General features: G+C 44.7%; 1 protein-coding gene across 1 annotated transcript in view; it reads left to right on the forward strand.

Annotated features, from left to right (window-relative positions):
• The first annotated feature begins 1,279 nt into the window (after positions 1-1,279).
• Positions 1,280-18,083, forward strand: part of adamts6 (ADAM metallopeptidase with thrombospondin type 1 motif, 6) — a 51,787-nt gene continuing 34,983 nt past the window's right edge. The window contains exons 1-9 of the mRNA XM_070850218.1: positions 1,280-1,379; positions 1,471-1,859; positions 3,616-3,790; positions 4,425-4,648; positions 4,806-4,889; positions 6,580-6,725; positions 9,595-9,638; positions 12,164-12,269; positions 14,019-14,165. Of these exons, the coding sequence (XP_070706319.1) occupies positions 1,280-1,379; positions 1,471-1,859; positions 3,616-3,790; positions 4,425-4,648; positions 4,806-4,889; positions 6,580-6,725; positions 9,595-9,638; positions 12,164-12,269; positions 14,019-14,165 (1,415 nt within the window). The remainder of the gene's footprint in view (positions 1,380-1,470; positions 1,860-3,615; positions 3,791-4,424; positions 4,649-4,805; positions 4,890-6,579; positions 6,726-9,594; positions 9,639-12,163; positions 12,270-14,018; positions 14,166-18,083) is intronic.

Consider the following 18,083-nt stretch of genomic DNA (forward strand, 5'->3'; position numbering starts at 1 on the left):
GTCTGGGTCAGCGTGGCCAAGTAAGTAGCGCTGTCTGTCTGGAGCGCCGGAGCTGAAGACACACACACACACACACACACACACACACACACACACACACTCATCTCCACTAAAGGCTGTCATCCGTGTTTGGAGCCCGGTCACTTTTCATTGGACACCATCCGTCTATCACCTGGATCCGCTGACGTTTGTTTATACTAGTCTAGTTTGCACATGCTGCCGTGAAGCGCGTCAGTGAGTAAAAGCACAATGTGCACAGCTTCTATCAGGTCGACTAGTTGTAAGATTTACGCGTCCATTTTAATGAGGTTACTGCGCTTCAGTGAGGCTGCAGAGCCTCGTGTTTGTCACTGTGGCTCTGAAGGCCAGCAGTCACTGAGGCACTGAATTATCAGATGTTCAACTTTGCATTCGACTTTCATTCATTCATAGCAGATTATTTCCATTAAAGCTGCAGCAGCTAGTCTGTTAACTGATTTGTGCACCAGCAGACTGTTTCTGATAATCGATGGATCATTTCAGTCATTTCTTCTTGGTTCCAGCAGCAGAACTGTGTTGCTTTGCCTCATTTGGGTTCTGTTGGTCAGACTTGATGAATGATTTGAGATCAAATCATTCAGCCTTGATGTAAATGTCCATTATTGTTTGACCTGCTGCTTAATCAATGAATGGTTTGGTTTAGAAAATGTGGTAATAGTGGGAAATGCCAATCAGAGCTCAAGGTGGCAACTTCAAATAGCTTTTATTTTTGGTCCAACCAGCAGCCTGGAATCCACAGATAGTCAGTTTCAAATGAAACAAACCAGCAACAAGCAGCACATCCTCACATTGGTGAAGCTGCAAACAGCATATGTTGAGGAATCAATTAATGAGCTAATCGTCTAAGATCTGCCACAGACAGTAATCTGATGAATCCCAAGAGATAAAAGGTCATTTAACCTCTGATTGATCTCCTCCACAGGAATGCAGATGGATCAGTCAAGGCAAGTTTCCAATATAGAGCTTCCTGTTTGGAGTTACACCTGAGAGTGACTGTGTCTGATGGATTACTGTGTTTTCTACGAGCCGCTGACATGAATCCAGAGGCCAGTGAGATGTGGAAGTGCTCGCCTTCAGGAGAAATCTGAGACCTGGATGAGCCCTCGAGCACGACGCGAACATTTAAGTGAAGGAGAAAAACCATGGACTTGTTATGGTGTGGCATCGGACCGATCGTTTGCTTTTAACCCGTTTGTAGCACCCTCTACCCCTCGCCCCATGTCACAGCTTTCCCTGAATTATGGAAATTTTGTGGAAGACGCTGACTTGGACACTGAGCCTGGTGGTGATGGCTGCTTCTGAATTTCAAAGCATCAACAGACTTTCACACAACTCTCAAGGTATGATGTAGGCGGACAGGAGGATCTTAGCGTTTTCTGTTCTAACCCGTTCATTATCTCATCTTGTCTTCTCTTCTTTCTCCTGTAAAAGAGGAGTTCCTGTCCTACCTGCAGCACTACCAGTTGACTGTCCCGGTGCGGGTGGATGAGAACGGAGAGTTCCTGAGCTACACTGTGAAGCACCACCGGCCGGGGCGACGGAGACGCGGGGCGGTGGACCCCATGATGGGACAGCTGCCCGCGTTGGACCCGGACCCCCCAGAGTCCCGGCTGTTCTACAGACTGTCAGCCTACGGAAAGCACTTTCACTTAAACCTGACACTCAACCCCCACCTGGTGTCAAAACATTTTACCGTGGAGTATTGGGGTAAAGAAGGGCTGGAGTGGCGCCACAACATGGTAGATAACTGTCACTATGTTGGATTCTTGCAAAATCAGCACAGCACGACCAGAGTGGCACTCAGCAACTGCAGGGGCCTGGTGAGTACCACGGGTGACTTATTTGTCCGTATTCCAAGTGACCGGTTCACGCTCTCCAGCTGCCCTTTGAGCCACAAAGAGTTTGCACCGCTTACCTCAAACAAACCCAACTCTAATGTCAGACTACTAATATATACCTAGCCTGTGCTGCTCTCATGTCAGCCAATCTTTCAGACGCAGCGCCAAAGGATTAGACCAATTGTAGTTTGCTTAACAGAATCTTGGCTTCCTTCCATCTGGCACGCTGAGTCTGCAGGCAGCTTGGAGCGAGGTGATGCTCATGGAGAAAAATCAGATCATCCCGGTGATCTGTTAGCGATGAGCACCAGAGCTTTTTCTATCTATTTGTGCGTTAAATATCACCCTCAGACGTTTAAAAGCCTCGGGAGTTGAGATCATTTCTTCTTTTTAGTTGATCCCTTTTTGTGATGTGTAAAATAATGTGTCTAAATCACAGATATTACTCCAAGTGCTCCGTTCAGAAACAAACTGAACAGCACTAACAAGGCATCTAATTATCCTGTCTAAGCTTTTAGTCCACGGGCTTTGATCCACAGACTGTGTGACTGTCCAGCTTCTCTTTGCTAATCAAGAAATTGGAAGACTTTTTAATAGCTGTTATCCCTCCTTGGTTCAGAATAACTCTAAAGAAGGGAAAAAAGGCCCTGCTTCTTATTGGCAAATGTAATCATGTGGAGAAAACATGTGGCCAAATGTGTTGGCAAGACCTACACAGAGTATCATAAATTGAATTAGTGTTTGCCTTTTTTTCTAACAGCACCAAAAATGGACAAAACTGTGTCTGTGCTTTAATGTAATCAGCTGTCTGGACAGTTTGAGATCTTGACATCACACGCTATTAAAACCCTAAATCGAATATGTTTTTCTGTGTGCTGGTGTGATGTGCGCTTAATTGCTTTCATTGGAGGCTTTACAGAGCCCGGCCAAGTGTTTGCTACAAACCCATTTCGAAGGACTTCTCACCGTTTATGCTCCACAGGGGACGCTGAGGGGCAAAGACCAGCGTTTTTAATGTTGGTCTGGATGTAATTGATTGTTAGGGGGTTCTTAAATTTAATTGCGGACTTGTAACTAATCTATTATGTGTGCTAAAACATGACCCCATCAGGGAAAGGGGATTACATGAGGGAATATATTAGTTCTTTAAAGGGGTGCTCCAGCTATTAAGTGCTACACTTCCACAAGTTGGAAGGCTTGCAAGAGACACAATAAAGAAAGGAGGGGCAAAGTCTAAGCAGCAAAGACTGAGAGATCCTGACTTTTAGTCTATAGTATCCATAAAATGCTGGTTCCTACATTTCCCATAATGCACCTCCACAGCATCTTTTGTCAGACTCCAGATCTCCAGTTGACTAAACTCAGAACTCACCCAAATCAGTTATTTTCCTCCAGTCTGTCTCCTTTTTCAACTCATCTTCCAGCGTCACGTCTTTTCAGAACTTTTCAGCACCCTTGGTGGCGAATCTTCATCTCATCACACCTCTCTGTTGACTTTGTGTGCAATCATGTCGCCTGAAAATTGTGCTTTTCATCCTGTCTGAGCACACAGTTACAGGTGAACTGAGCTGCCCTGTGCACAGTAGCCAGAGTGCACCTTTAATAGAATGAAAGTACACAGAATAGTTAGAAATAGAAACGATTACAAAGCATCACTTTGTCATGATTTATGCATTTAGCAGCAGTGTTTGCTCGTGTTTGTGACCTGTTTCTTTCACTGATTTTCTCCCCCAACAAGCACGGTGTTATAACAACAGAGGAAGAACAGTATTTGATAGAGCCATTAAAGAACATATCCTCCGCCACCTCCAGTGAATGGAACCTGGAAGAAGCACAGCAACATGTTATTTATAAAATGTCTGCCATTCCCTCACCACAAGAGCCTAGCCAGGAGTTCAGCTGTGGCATTTCAGGTTGGTGAACCTCCATCTGGGTTGGACTCTGTGTGGGTGGAACTGACGTAAAGGAATAACTATACATAGCAGGTTAGAGGAAGTGCTGGTTTGGTTCTAGGCCCAGGTTCTGTTAGACATGACCGGGTCTCTTGTGTGCTATAGTTGCTCCTGGCCTGGACACCTTTCAACCTGTAAGAAAAACTCTCACTCCAGCCTTCATAAAAGGCCCTTCAGTGCATAAGGAGTTCTTGGCTCTGACTTTTATAGAAGCACGAATCCTATTTATAGAACCAACAATCATGTTCAGATTTTAGAATTCAAACAACTCCACCAAATGCTGTGTCTGCTGAGATATGACGAATTGGAAAAAGAACCAGGTGGATATTTAGGTATTTGGGCCAAGGTCTTATAAGAAACAGCAAAGGCTGTCATCGCCAGGAAGCTAGCAAGCCCTAACATGTACCATCTTATAGCTTTTTCCCAGAGCATCTGGGTCATAAAGCAAAGGCTTTAGCTGCAAGGTTCAAAGGGGCAGATTTCCTACGTGCGTCTGCTATCTCCAAACCGGCTCTGTCTCCAACACATAATGCATCTTCAGTCTTGAAGTAGAACGCTTTGTAATAACCCGTCCGTGCCCCTCTTTCGTTCGCAGACCTCATTAAAAGCAGTGCACCTTGCCAGTTCAGCACGCCTTCCCCGGTCCACTCGTCCCCCGCACCCCAAAACGACAGCGAGCAGTCGAACAGCACCCACAGACAGAGGCGCTCCGTCAGCAGCGAGCGCTTCGTGGAGACACTTGTGGTCGCTGATAAAATGATGGTCGGCTACCACGGACGCAAAGACATTGAGCACTACATCCTGTCTGTAATGAATATTGTAAGTTTGATCCTACTTTTTGGTCCTGTTGTGATTGTCTGCCGCACACGTTGAGCATGCAGTCTGCTGTGTGGCACTAATAGTTGAAGGTCAGATGCTGCAACACATGGACACAATTTGTCTGACTTTGTGTCTTTTCTTCTTTTCTGGAGGTCAGGTTGCCAAACTTTACCGTGATGCCAGTCTAGGGAATGTTGTGAACATTATTGTGACCCGGCTGATTGTTCTGACTGAAGATCAGGTAAGAAATATTCTCTTCACCTTCTGTACGTGCTGTATAATCCCAGGTGTTGTTACCGTGAGCTCTTTTTATACGTGTCTGTACCCTCACCTGTAGTCAGTGTATAACTGATGTGCTTGGCGTGAGTGAGCTGCAGTATTTTATGTGATTGCCGTGGTGGAAGGGAAGAGAGAGACTCTTCACCATATGGCCACCACTTCAGATGAAAGATGTGCTCCGGCGTCTTCCCTCAGGGAGCCTCGATTGAGGATTCTTACATACACTGTACATGTGTGATGGGAGAAACAGAGTACCTTCCTAGCATCTGCTTTTTTTTTTTTTTTTTGAAGGGGTCATAGTGGCTCTTTATGTAGCATCAGGTCCAAGTTTTCATGTATAATGGAGCCACATTTTGATCCAATAGGGAAGTCTGCCCTTGTTTTGGATAAATAGAAAACACAGCTACGAAACAAGCAACATTTTATGGTGAAAGTGAGTCACTGATGGGCTGTTGAGTTGTTCAGTATGTTATGTTGTAATTAATCAGCGGGCAAGCTGAAATCAGCGCTGCATCGTCGCCTGGTGATGCAATACTTTGCTATAGCTGAACCCATTATGTTCGTGGAAGTAGATGTATTTTACAGACTTCCCAAACTCCTTCTTTTCCTGCTAGTCTTCTTTCCACGTTTCTTTTTTTCTAGTAATGTAAGTCCTAGTTCTGCTCTTTTCTTTGACTCATCAAACTCCTGCTATAAATAGTTTTACCTTTGCTGCCACTGCAACTTCTCTTAGAAGTTTTTGCTGTTCCAATAACTGGTCATCTAACCTCCCTCTGCTCCCAGTACAATACTCCTCAGAATAACTCATGCAGGTGATTGTTCTGCTTTGGCAGCATGGGAGCTCACAGGTTAGCACTATCAACACATGGTACTAAGAGTCAGTCATACTTTTTATATATATTCTTAAAATTTTGCCTGGATTAGTCAGTGGATAGTCGAAACCCAAAGGATATAAGAGTACAAAAGGCAGCTGAGGTACTTGGCTGTAATTGAACCAGGCGCAGTATCAGGAAGTTATATTAGCAGTGTAACCACTTGCCCACATGACTCCCACGTGTCACATGCTGTGATAACTTTAACTTATACATAAAAAGTATACTTTGAAGTGTTTGGTATTGTGCAGTATGTAATATGATATGATACGACACAGTGCAGGAAGACACGATGTGACCTCACAGGACACAACGTAATATGACTCGATAAATGAAGACAAAACTTGATCCGACACGATGCAGAGTAAAATGACATACCAGGACCCGACAGGACGCAGTATAACACGACATGATACGTGCCGTGAAAAAGACTTGACTTGATCCGTTATGACAGAATATGAAACGTCGGGACACAACACGATTCAGTAAGATGTGACAATAAACCATGATACCATACAACACAATACGATATTATAAATACAGTAAACAACAACGACACTACACAATACAGTACAAGTTGACATAATACGACAGGACACATAAAGATATGACAAGAAATGACATGACGTGATACGACACAGTGCACTAAGACAGAACTTGATACATCTGATACCATAAGATGTGATTTTTTATGACATTTGAGGACATGACATGTTTTATGTTGTGGAATATTTTGTCATGTTGCACTGTATCGCATGTATGTTGTGTTGTCTGTTGCAGCCTAACCTGGAGATTAACCATCATGCTGACAAGTCTCTGGACAGCTTCTGTAAGTGGCAGAAGTCCATCCTGTCTCATCACGGCGATGGAAACAGCATTCCTGAAAATGGGATGGCCCATCACGACAACGCTGTCCTAATCACCCGGTAAGTGTAGACTCGTGTGCACAGGTGTGAGCCGTGAGCCCTCATGCAGTCAGAGAGTTGTTTCTTTCAGGTGTTAATTTCATTGTAAGAAGCACTAATTTTCTCATTTTCAGCAAATAGGTTGCAGGTTATTTTCTGTGCTCTTGGCACTTAAAAGCTGTGCAGTCATGGCTTGACTGTGTGTGTGTGTGTTTCCTGGTAGAGGTGGCCAGCAGCTTCAGCACTAAATCCTACAAACGTCACAGTTTTTGTGCATAAACTTTCACTGTAGCTGTTGAAGCTGGTGGGAATAAAGCTGAAAATAAAGTTCTACTGTTTTAGACTTACTGTACCTGTCACACAGCAATTTATGTCAAGGGTGTTACTATAAAACAGCAAAACTCTGTCATTACCTGGAATAGGCGTCATTGTTGCCAGAGCTGTTTTGGCCATATAACCTAGCAACTAAAGTATATACCTCCCCCCCACTGGCTTTGTCTAGAGAGAGGATGTCGTTCTGTGATTGACACGGGTTAAAGCCAAGCTTTTTGACTCTCTGGGCTCTGTACAAAACAACCTTTCTATCATTAGTGTGCTCTTGCTTGTTGTCTGTCAGCAGATGTTCTCCAGCTCCTCCGGCTCCTGTTTTTACTGTTGGTTTCAGCTTCACTGAGCAGCAGCACCAAAGACTTCTTAGATGAGTCTGGATCCAATGGCCACGGGGTTCACGTCTCTCTGTGGCTGTAGTTTCTGTTGCTTGTTGTGACAGCCTCTTGTCATTGTTTTTAGATACCAGACACCTCGTTGAACTGGCCTGCAACTTACAAAGCTCCTCATTCATGCTTAGCAGCCTGCTGATAGTCCACATGCTGTCCTGCACCACCTATAAGGGAAGGAAAGAGGCAGCAGTTCAGACCTGCAGATTTCAGAGTATTTAATGATGCATGACGCCATTTTTGGCATCATTGCCGCATAAAATCATTTAATATAACGTGTTATCAAACAGTTGCCTGTTTATACATCAAGCAAACACAGAGCAACATCATCACCCCTAACAAATATAGCTGAGCTTGTATTCCCTTTCTTTTAGCTCTGTTTTGGTCGTCAACAGCACCTGAGAAAACTTTAGCTTGCTAGATGTGCAGGTTTCTTCGCTAGCTGGTTGCTAACTTTGTCTCCTGTTTGGTGTTGGGCAGGTAGCGCTTTATTTTTTAAAGAAAAAATCTGGTCAAAATTTCAATTTGTCCAATGCTTACCTGTATACCTGCAAAATACTTTAGCGTTTAGCTCAAGTACAAGCTTAGGTGAAGCCTCATAAAGCTTCATAACATGGCTCGTAACATTATGAATGATTTAATTTTAGTGAACCAATGTTAGCGTGTTGTAAAACCTCAAAAACACATGCTAACAGCCACGATGTAAAGGAAAACTGCAGTTCTGTTCATTGCCTGCAGGTGGCACTAATGTCAGTTTTGTAGAAGCCATTATTGCATATAGATGGCGCACGTCTCCTGTTTGGCGTTGCCTGTGATATATGGAGATAATTCCATATGATGAAACACTGCTGACTGTGGAGTAAATATAGTTTTGGTTGATACTGAGTAAAAACAGTAGGCGAGAGATAATGAGATAATAAGCTGTGGGGAGGAGGCACCAGCTGAGCGCAGAGATGCTAACATTGGAGATAGTATAAATAGCTGATGGTAGACACCAGGAAGCCCTCATTAACCACCATGTCTGGAGGAGCAGTCAGACATTCCTTACAATGGAGGAATGCGGCTAAAAAGGTTCAGAATGATTTTGAAGGTGGTTGATGTTTGCAGCACTCAGCTCAAAGTAAATCAGCAATAACTTAACCAACTGTAAACTATTTTATAGTTATTTTCTCTTAACATAAACTGAATATCTGTTGCTTTTGGAGTGTTGGTCAGACAAAGCAAGACACTTGAAGATGATACTTGGGCTTTAAGAAACTGTATTTAAGCACAATTTGGAGGTACCTCTGCTTAACGTGAGTATTTCCAGTTTAGACTTTGTTTGATACCTTCAGTTATAAGTTACTTTGCAGATTCAGATGAATAATATGAAATTTAATCCGCAAACATTAGAATACATAATGATGTGAAGCCAATTCCAACCTCAACACTCAAATGAAATGTACTTACTGACAAATATAAAGTAATAATATCATTATAAGATGGACGGAGGCCCTCGTGGTCTGTTGTTACAACCAGGCTCACAGGACGCTGATGCTGCTACTACTAGTTCTAGTTTAGATCCCCTGCAGAGATGCACCAGCAGGACACACGAAACCTCCACTGAAATGAATCTCCATCATCATCATCATCAGAAAAGGACGCTGAGAGAAATTAGAGAAGTAAATCCTAACAAATAGATGTCCTAAACGAGGTCACGATTGTACCTCGCTAGAAGAAAGGAGGAGGAGGAGAGAGAGAGTGGAGAGAGAGAGAAGTGGAGAGAGAGGGGAAGGAGGGTGAAATTAAATTTGCTCTGCCCTTGGTTTTAATAGATTAAAAGCTTTAGCAATGATTGGATCATTCATTTGAAATGTATGATGTGTTCTTAAGGCTCTGTGGCCTTTTTCTCCCTCCGCTCTATTGGATTACCTGCATGTGAGTTACGGGGGTTAGCGGGAGGGACGCAGCCCGAGCGAAGCCTTTCACTTTATTCTCATTCAGGCCTGAGCACCGTGTGTTCGCCTCATGATATAGATGGAGGAGGGAACTAAGAACCACTTCATTACATGCTGTTGTTATGCTAAAGGTTTAGATTATATCTCGCCAGACTGTGAATAAACACAGAGAGGATGGAGCCAGTGGAGCTAGTTAGTAAATCATTTGTGTTCTTTCCCTTTTTTTCCTGTCCTCAGGTACGACATCTGCACCTACAAGAACAAACCCTGCGGTACCTTAGGTGAGTGGGATAAAGCGGAGGAAGGTTTATGTGTGTTAACATGTGTTTTCATGCCAGATTGGTAATCTTATCTGATGCTGACCATATGATTCTCTGGTTTAGGAGTTCATTCTGCTCTTTTTCCCTCTAGAGAGGTTTTCATTTTCACGCTCGGCCTTCAACGTGTCCTCAGACAAACCTTAGTTAGCAAACCTTCGCAGTCTCCTTTAGGAGAGCACCAGACGGCTCCTGTGAGACATAATGAGAAGGATGTTTTCACTTGTGTTATTATAGCTCCTCAGTGACTCCCCTCTGTCGGTCGAGCCCTGAGCCCGGACGGCCGGGCTCCGGTTCATTAAAGCGCTCTGCCCATCTCCTCCGCCTCTAACCTCAGTTTGTCTAAGGTGTTTACGCTTCCACCGCGGGGGTTGAGAGAGAGACAAGGAAAAGGTATGTGTTGAGGGAGACTTGAGGCGGGGGGAGGAGAAATGAGGGATAAAGAGGGGAAGATGGAGAAGAGGAGGAGGAGTTGAAAGGAAAATGGAAGTGGAAAAGAACAATTACAGGGAGTGTTGGAGAATGCAGGAGGGAGATAGAGTGGGTGATATGCTGGTTGTGGCGGTATTGGGGGTGGAAAAAAGGACAGCAAGCAGTGGCAGAGACCCCCCCCCCCCTCCTCCTTCCCTCCTCCTCCTATCTCTGCTCCTCTTCAACCCATCCTCAACCCCAGACCTCCTACCCACCCATCCCTTCTCTCCCCATCTTATCTCTGTCAAGGCCCCGCAGGCACCACAGTATATCTTGGAGGTAATATTGTGACTTCAGGGGTGGTTTGACAGATTGACCGCATTCGTCACATTCCCCGGTCGCTTTAATTGCCCTGGCATCTGCTTGGCTTCCTCGTTGTCTCAACCCACCCTCCCACCGCCCCCCCCTCTCCTCTCCTCCTCCCTCTCCTCCCCTCCCTCTCCTCTTCGGGGATCATGCTCCAGGGTCAGATCGCTGGCCTTTAGGGTCGCCGAGTAATCACGGGGCTGGAGATAATACACAGTCCACCCTGGCGTTAAGAAAACAACTTGCAGTGTAGTGTGTCCGTGTGTGTGTGTCTCTGTGTGTGTGTGTGTGTGTGTGTGTTTGTGTGTGTTTGCACTCACCCACGACCCACACTCTCACACACACTCACACATTCTCACATTCTTAAACTAATCGTAGAGTAGCCACCCTCCTTCCTTTCCCTCCCTCTCCTCCTTCTTTCTTCACCTTCAGGCTCCCTCTTCTCCCCGCAGTAATGGTTTCAGTGGCCTCCTGATTTGCGAGTCTATTCTTGTTTAGCCTCTTAGTAAAGAGGATACAAAAGCCATGCCACTTTTAGCAGGGAGCCAGGGAGTTCACGCAAACCATACGGGAAAATCTGAAGCCGCACTGACCACCAGAACGTGATTTGCGCAGCTGTTCACGAGTGCAAATGCAGGTGTGTCGCATGTTTCACCCGTGCAAGACATGTGCCTGTGCATGCAAGACAAAATCTTAATTTAATTTAACATCTCGCTCACACCTCCATTCAGCTTTTATTACAGATATCTGCCTCTCGCTCTGTAGAGAGAAGTCCCAACTGAAAACTGTTGACGGTGAAATGGGCGTCCATCAGTGTGTTTTTATGCTCTTTATCAATGTTCACATAAAAAAAAAAAAAAATCAGATTGACCGATTAATTTGTATTTTCTATCACAGATTTGGTTAAGGTTAAGGTCTGAGGATTATCCAGACCATCAGGGACACTTCTAAGAAAACAAAAGTTGCTGTTAAACCACAAATGAAACTGCATTGTACTGGAGAGGAGGCAGAAGTCTTCAGATATCTCAGACCTGCCTGCATGGCTGCATAAAACAAGGAATAAGTGTTAAAAACTACAGAATTAAAATGCTCCTGCCTTCACACACATTAATGCACATCCCCCAACACACACACACACACACACCTGCTTTGCGCTGTCATATGATCCACTCTGCAGTCACCTGTAGATGTAATCTGTGAAGAATTGCCTCCTGTCTCCCTATCTGACCTGTCAGGCTTTAGGAAAAAAGGACCCGCAACACCTGGATTGTGGAGATGTTTTAACTTTAAGCAGCGTCCCCTCTCCCTTTCTGTCCCCCCTCGCCGTCGTTCTCCGACTCCACTTCTGAAATGAGGAAAACATCTATATTTTCTGACAGGTTTCTGGTGGGGTACTGGTGTTGGTGAGGGGGTTCTTATATTGCCTTCCTTGGCTCGCATCTTAGGCAATCCCTTGTTACATGAATTGAAATGTATAAATCTAACCCATGTCTAGACATTTTCCAGCAGCCGCTGTAGTTTGTGAGGAATAAAAGGAAAAAAAAGACGTCCAGCCCGTGATGCTAAACTGAACTCCCGCTGGTGAACAGGAGATCACATGCATGGAATCCCAATTTTATGACCATGACTCCTAAGAATGCTGCGTCTTGACCCTGTATTTGTATGTTTGTGTGTGTGTGTGTGTGTGTGTGTGTGTGTGTGTGTGTGTCTAGGCTTGGCCTCGGTGGCTGGAATGTGCGAGCCGGAGAGGAGCTGCAGCATCAATGAAGACATCGGCCTCGGTTCTGCTTTCACCATCGCGCATGAGATCGGCCACAAGTGAGTTTTAAGACTTTTTAAGATCCTACTATTACACATAAAAGCAGACAATACATTTTTGGAGAGGGGGCCGGCTGCAGTTTGGGAAACACTGACCCAGAGGAACAGTTTAGGAAGTCAGCTGGCCACAGTTATAAGGCTCTTTATTTCTCTTGCAGACTGGCTTCACAGTCATTATCTTACAGCTTGACATGAGGAACAGCCTGCAACCTTGATACATGATGTTTGTATAAACATCATTTCAAATATGAAATAACCATTTCCCGTCCCAGTTCACCCACTTATATACTGGCCTTCATTGCACCCTCAATCCAGCTAATCTGGACTAGTACAGGTGCCTGTTTCTTGACTTAATACAGAAGGTTAGTTTGTGTAGAAATGCAGGAAATTTGTTCTAGATAGAAGTTTGATGCCCCACCTTAAAACATAACCTGATGCCCGTATAAGAACCACAGATGTATTCTTAAAGATCCCCTGCAGGAGTGTTTGCCTCAGGTTCCTCATGCAGATGTGAACATCCTGTGTTATGATATCTGACAGTGTGAGGGCACGATGTCGCTTCAGCTTTGGGATAACAAAGACGGCCTCTCCTGGAAGACGTCCATAGTGTTTCAAGTGGGGTTCCTTCTTTTGCCTCAGATCCTTTTATCGCAAATCAAACATCAAACCTTTTATCACTTTCACAACTCATGTGCTCTAATAATTGATCTTAAATAAACATTTCTTAGTGCTTGAGCTCGCCAGACCTACATGTAGCCTTTCCACCCCCCTCTGCAGACGTCTTGGGCCGTATCTCCACATATTTCCTCATGCAAATGTCAGTGTCCACATACCTCTGGCTCTTTCTTCTTGAATATAAAGCAAAATAATGATGATGTATTAGTCTACGTATCCCTCTCGAGAGGGTTCAGCGCGATGGCGATTTCCTTTATTATGTCTCGTGTCTGCTTCTGTTGTGGGGCAGTTGTAAAAATAGTCTCTGCTTCTAGAGGATGTATAAAAAAAACACTGCAGCGGGGTTTCAACCGAGCTGATTTATTTCCAGAATAGGGTAAGATGTCATAAACGCCAGCCTTAGAAAAACAGGTTCAGGCTGTGCGATGTGGTTGGGTTTGTTATATACATTAGAGCTGATTTGTGCTCCTGGCCTGTGAGGAAAAGTAAGCTTTGACATCCTGCTGTAACGGGAGATTTTCATTCAAATGATATCCAGACAGATAAGGTTTTTTTTTTTACATGAATTGTTAAAATGATTTATTTTCAGTCCTCAGTGTGAAATAAATTCTTGAGCAGCTTTTCATAACAGACCACAAGGTCGGGAGCTGTTTGGGTTTTGGGGCTCCCTCTGTTCTCCGGTGCAGCGTCTGATCTAAAGGACCGTCGTCCTCGCTCCACTCGGCGGTGACTCTCCCCCAAGGCCTGCTCAGACCTGCAGGCGGTGATTGACAGGCAGGCATCAGAGTGGTGATTAGAACTTTTTCGTTCCTGCTGAGCTCCAGACAGGGTTTGACCCTTGACCCCCGGCTCTCCTCCACACAGCTGTTTCAGAGCCTCAGAGCTTGATCTTTACAGCCAGGACCGCTGAGGGAGGCATCCTGCAGCCAGCCAGCACCCCGGACTGTCCACTCTCATCCCATCTGAACTGTACAGTTAACTCCCAAAGAGAGGATCACTTTTAGCCCAATGGTTACTGACCATCACCATCAAACCCAGCTGCTTTAATTCCAGCATTTATTCTGTGTGTTACAGTTTTGGAATGAACCATGATGGCATCGGGAATTCCTGCGGCACCAAAGGCCACGAGACAGCCAAACTGATGGCCGCTCACATCACAGCCAACACCAACCCCTTCTCCTGGTCTGCCTGCAGCAAAGACTACATCACCAGCTTTCTCGAGTAAGTGGACGATGGTTGTTCCCTGTGAGACTGCCTGTGTGTGTGTGTGTGTGTGTGTGTGTGTGCAGTAAAGAAAAAGGTGCATGCCTGTTTTCCTGCTCGCTTGCAGCCGCCACGCTTTACAACTCGCTACCACTGGCTGGGCCTTGTGGTGACCCGCCAGCCTGTGTTGTAAGCAAGTCCTTCCACACTTATTCACATCCATTTCATCACTAAAACTCCTGCCAGACCTCCTTGTGGCTGTGTATGATAACCGGGTGCCTTCCACCCTTGCATCCTTGCACCACAAGGCGGGTGATGGTGGAGCTCATGCGGTGCTCAGTGGTGATGTGTAGGCCAGCTGCCTACAACCACTGCCCCGCTGTTTTGTGGATAGGTCATAGAAGGCAAGTACACAAATAAACTGAGGAGTAAAGCGGTGACATTTGGCAGAGTGAGGGACTGCTGGCTGAATCATGCCAGCCTGGCACGGTTAAAAAAAAAAAAAAAACGTACACAGGTTTCTAGTTTTGAGTTAGAGAAGGCCAGATAAAACATCTGGAGCTGGGCTTTAGAGTCTGGCAGTGAAAAGATACCTGTAATGATTACAAGACTGCATGAGCTAAATGATACCACTCTGATTCCTGCACCTAGAGCCACCCAAATAAAATCTGTGATAGATTTCACTCGGACTCGGACCGTTTGGCTGTGGACTGAGCTGACATTTCTCCACAAACTCAGCTCTGGGCTCTGCTGGGAAACGGCGTCATTGTGTAGGAACAACAATCACAAAGTGGTCAGGATTGTTCACACAGATGGGAAACATGCGGCTATTCTTCTCCGTCCTTCTTTAACCGTCACAGAATGTGGTCAAGGACTCTTCATCTTTGTAACACTCTGTAACACAAACTCTGAGCAATTACTGGCTCACAGCAACGAGCCACGTTGACTGTGCAGGACGTGTGCGGATACAGCTCTGAGTGAATCAGGTTAAAGCTGCTCCAATCAATAGTTTTCTAATAATGTCGGATGTAATGATTATTTCTAATGTGAAAGGAGTCAGGACTCGCAACTGCCTTATGTGAAAAAACTCAGATAAATGAACTAAAGGACAAACAAAGCTAGCGACTATGTTGTGAACATGGTGGAACATTTAGCAGCTAAATAACCAGATATTTCCAAAAGGAGATGGTGGAGACCAAAAACAGAGCTAAAATTCAGTGTGTTCAATATTCTTTAATCAAACTAATAATCAGCAGGTGGCCAGACTCAGTGCTAATATTGGTATTGTATGTCTGTTGGATTGTTAATAGGCTATTGTCTGCTAGAACATCTTTCATATCAACTTTATAAGGTGATATTATGTCACCGCCTTTACGTTTGTTGCTCTTAAAAGGGCTATTTTCAAACAGAAGAAGAACAGGATCTAGTAGAGATCCAGAGGTGGTCATGCGGTGACGTGGAGGTTTATAATGAGGACACACTCCTGCTGCCACACTCAACACGTCGGCAGCGTCACCGTCCGAAAGGGGCTCATGCAGGAGTTCATTCTACTCAAATAGGGTTTATCTGCTACAACAGCCTTGGTTCTCTGATCGCACTGGAGATGGAGAGAAGTAGAAACAGATTTAGGAACTTATAGAAGGGGTGAGAGGGCAGGATCAGCCTCACCTGCTCGCCGATTCTTAACTGAATCTTACCAAACAACCCCTCAGTCTAACAGGCTGGTTGAGGGTCTTTCAGCATAGTCAGCTTTACTTATTGCTCTGCCCTCCTAATATGCATGCTTGTGCATTATAACATGCATGTGTCTGTGTACGTCAGTTTGTGTGGCACGCTCTGATTCGGTGGAAAAGCGCAGGTTTGTGCAACAGAAACACAAAGGACACATTATTCTCATTCAAAGTTTGATCTCTTACTGCATTGTGGTTAATAGAGCATGCTTATTTAAGCTTTCCCCTGCAAAGAAGCAGAGGGAATTGCAAATATCTCAATTTATAACCTCTTCTCCGCTGCGCCAAAGGCACCTCTAGCTAAAAAATCCTTCTTTTTCCATCTTCCTGTCGAGGGTTTTTCTCCCTGCAGTTCAGCTTGATTGCTCATCACTAAGACCTGAGTGCTGCTTGCAAATCCTAATATACAACCTTGTGGGGAAGTGTCGGTTGGATGCGTTGCAAGTCTGCGGTGTGCCTTTGTGTGTGTCTGTTTGTGTATTCATGTTTAGTTAGCGAGGCCCTCCAAGAAAGCCGATAATAGCGGCCGTGGTTGTCAGATGATGTTTCCGGCTGAAAGCTGTTAGAGGAGGTTTAGTGAACAGCACTTGTGACAGAGATGACAGTATTATATGCCAGCTTCCAACTGGGACACAAAGAGCTGCTTCTCTGCTGCTCCGTCGGGTTTCTGTCCATTTCTGGCTCGAGTGTCTGAGAATGACCAAAGCTGCGCTCTTAACAAAAAAGAGACAAAGCTGTTTTGCTTGTTTTCTGAGCCGAAACACGTATCGCTCAGCCTATATTACACCCATGTTTGTAACAGTCTTTCGCTTTTTTTTCTTTTCATTTTTGTTTTATTGCCTTTAGCTTTTATGTTTCTTACAAAAGGGTTCTGTCTGTAAACTCCAATTATCCTCCCTTTCTCTCCCTCAATCAGAGTTTTGGATATCGCACATGCTTCTCCCCGCCAAGTAAACAACGTTGGCTGCGGTGTTGGCCTAGATTCACCGTCTTGCTAAAGCAATATGTGGTGCTTTGTTTGGGTTTTTTAGGAATGGTTTATGAATGCACTCACAGTTCAGTCATAGTTTATTCTCCCAAGTCTGCATGCCAGTTTGTTATAAATGTTAAAAGGCAGGCAGTTTGGGCTTACCGAACTCTCAGAGACCACATAAAGCCTCTTGTGACTTGTGCCTTACGATAATTGTGAGGTTAGTCTGATTTAATCATGCTGCTGTCTTAACACTGGTTGGATCCAACCAGCTTGGTTAATATCTACATGAGTGACTGGTGTCAGAGTTCAGGGATTGCTGATGTTCTCGCTTATTAAAGGATATTTCCGCTCAGCATAATGAATTTGGCTGAATCCACCGGACAGGAAGCCTTTGCGACGATGTCAAATAATAGCCTCTATGTTTAAACTTTGACTATTTTGTCTCCCTCCAAACCAATAAATAGTGAGGCTTGCCCTCAGCGCACGGGGAGTCTGGGTCCCTCAGAGACCGGGTTGTGTGTCTCTCTCTCTCTCTCTCCATGATGAGAGGGTCCTCCAAGAAGCAGGAGCCAAGAAATGGGATTATTCTATTCAGCAACTGAGGACAGAGGATGGAGAGAGGAAGAAAGAGGAAGAGGGACAAGCAGGAAGAGAGTGTTTTTCTGTTCTCAGTCTGGAACATTTGAGATGCACTTAAAATACAAGAGTTGTGAGGACGTAGTTAATCCAGAAAGTGTCTCATAACTTTTTAATGAAGAGCTGCAGGGGTGACACTTTCTTGTGGGTCGACTTGGAAGTTATCGTCGCCCTGGTTCCCTCGACAAAAAGCCAAAGGGATTTTGGATTATCACAGAAAATGATCTCTGTGGCAAACAAAAGTTGCCCCGTGGTAAAAAGCTAACGTGAGGCTACAACCCAACTAACTACAATGTGAAAAAACTCTGATCCAGCACAGTTTGCAGGAGAACAAGTGTAAACACAACTAGAGGCTGTAAAAGCGGACTAGTGAGTATCAGCAGACAACCTGTGTTGTGTCATGCAGCCACCTGTTAGCAACCACCTTTTTTCAGGACACGTAAAACCTGCAAAATTCACCAGTGGGACATTCTCTGGTGTGTTTTATATGGTAGAACAATAAGATCTCTTAAGCTTGTGTTAACCACAGAGCTTATTTCAGGCATTTAACCAAAAACCCGTTCATGAAACTACTTCCAGACGAGGGGACTGGAAGTG

The sequence above is a fragment of the Pempheris klunzingeri genome, chromosome 19, assembly GCF_042242105.1.
Source record: "Pempheris klunzingeri isolate RE-2024b chromosome 19, fPemKlu1.hap1, whole genome shotgun sequence".
Lineage (NCBI taxonomy): Eukaryota > Metazoa > Chordata > Actinopteri > Acropomatiformes > Pempheridae > Pempheris > Pempheris klunzingeri.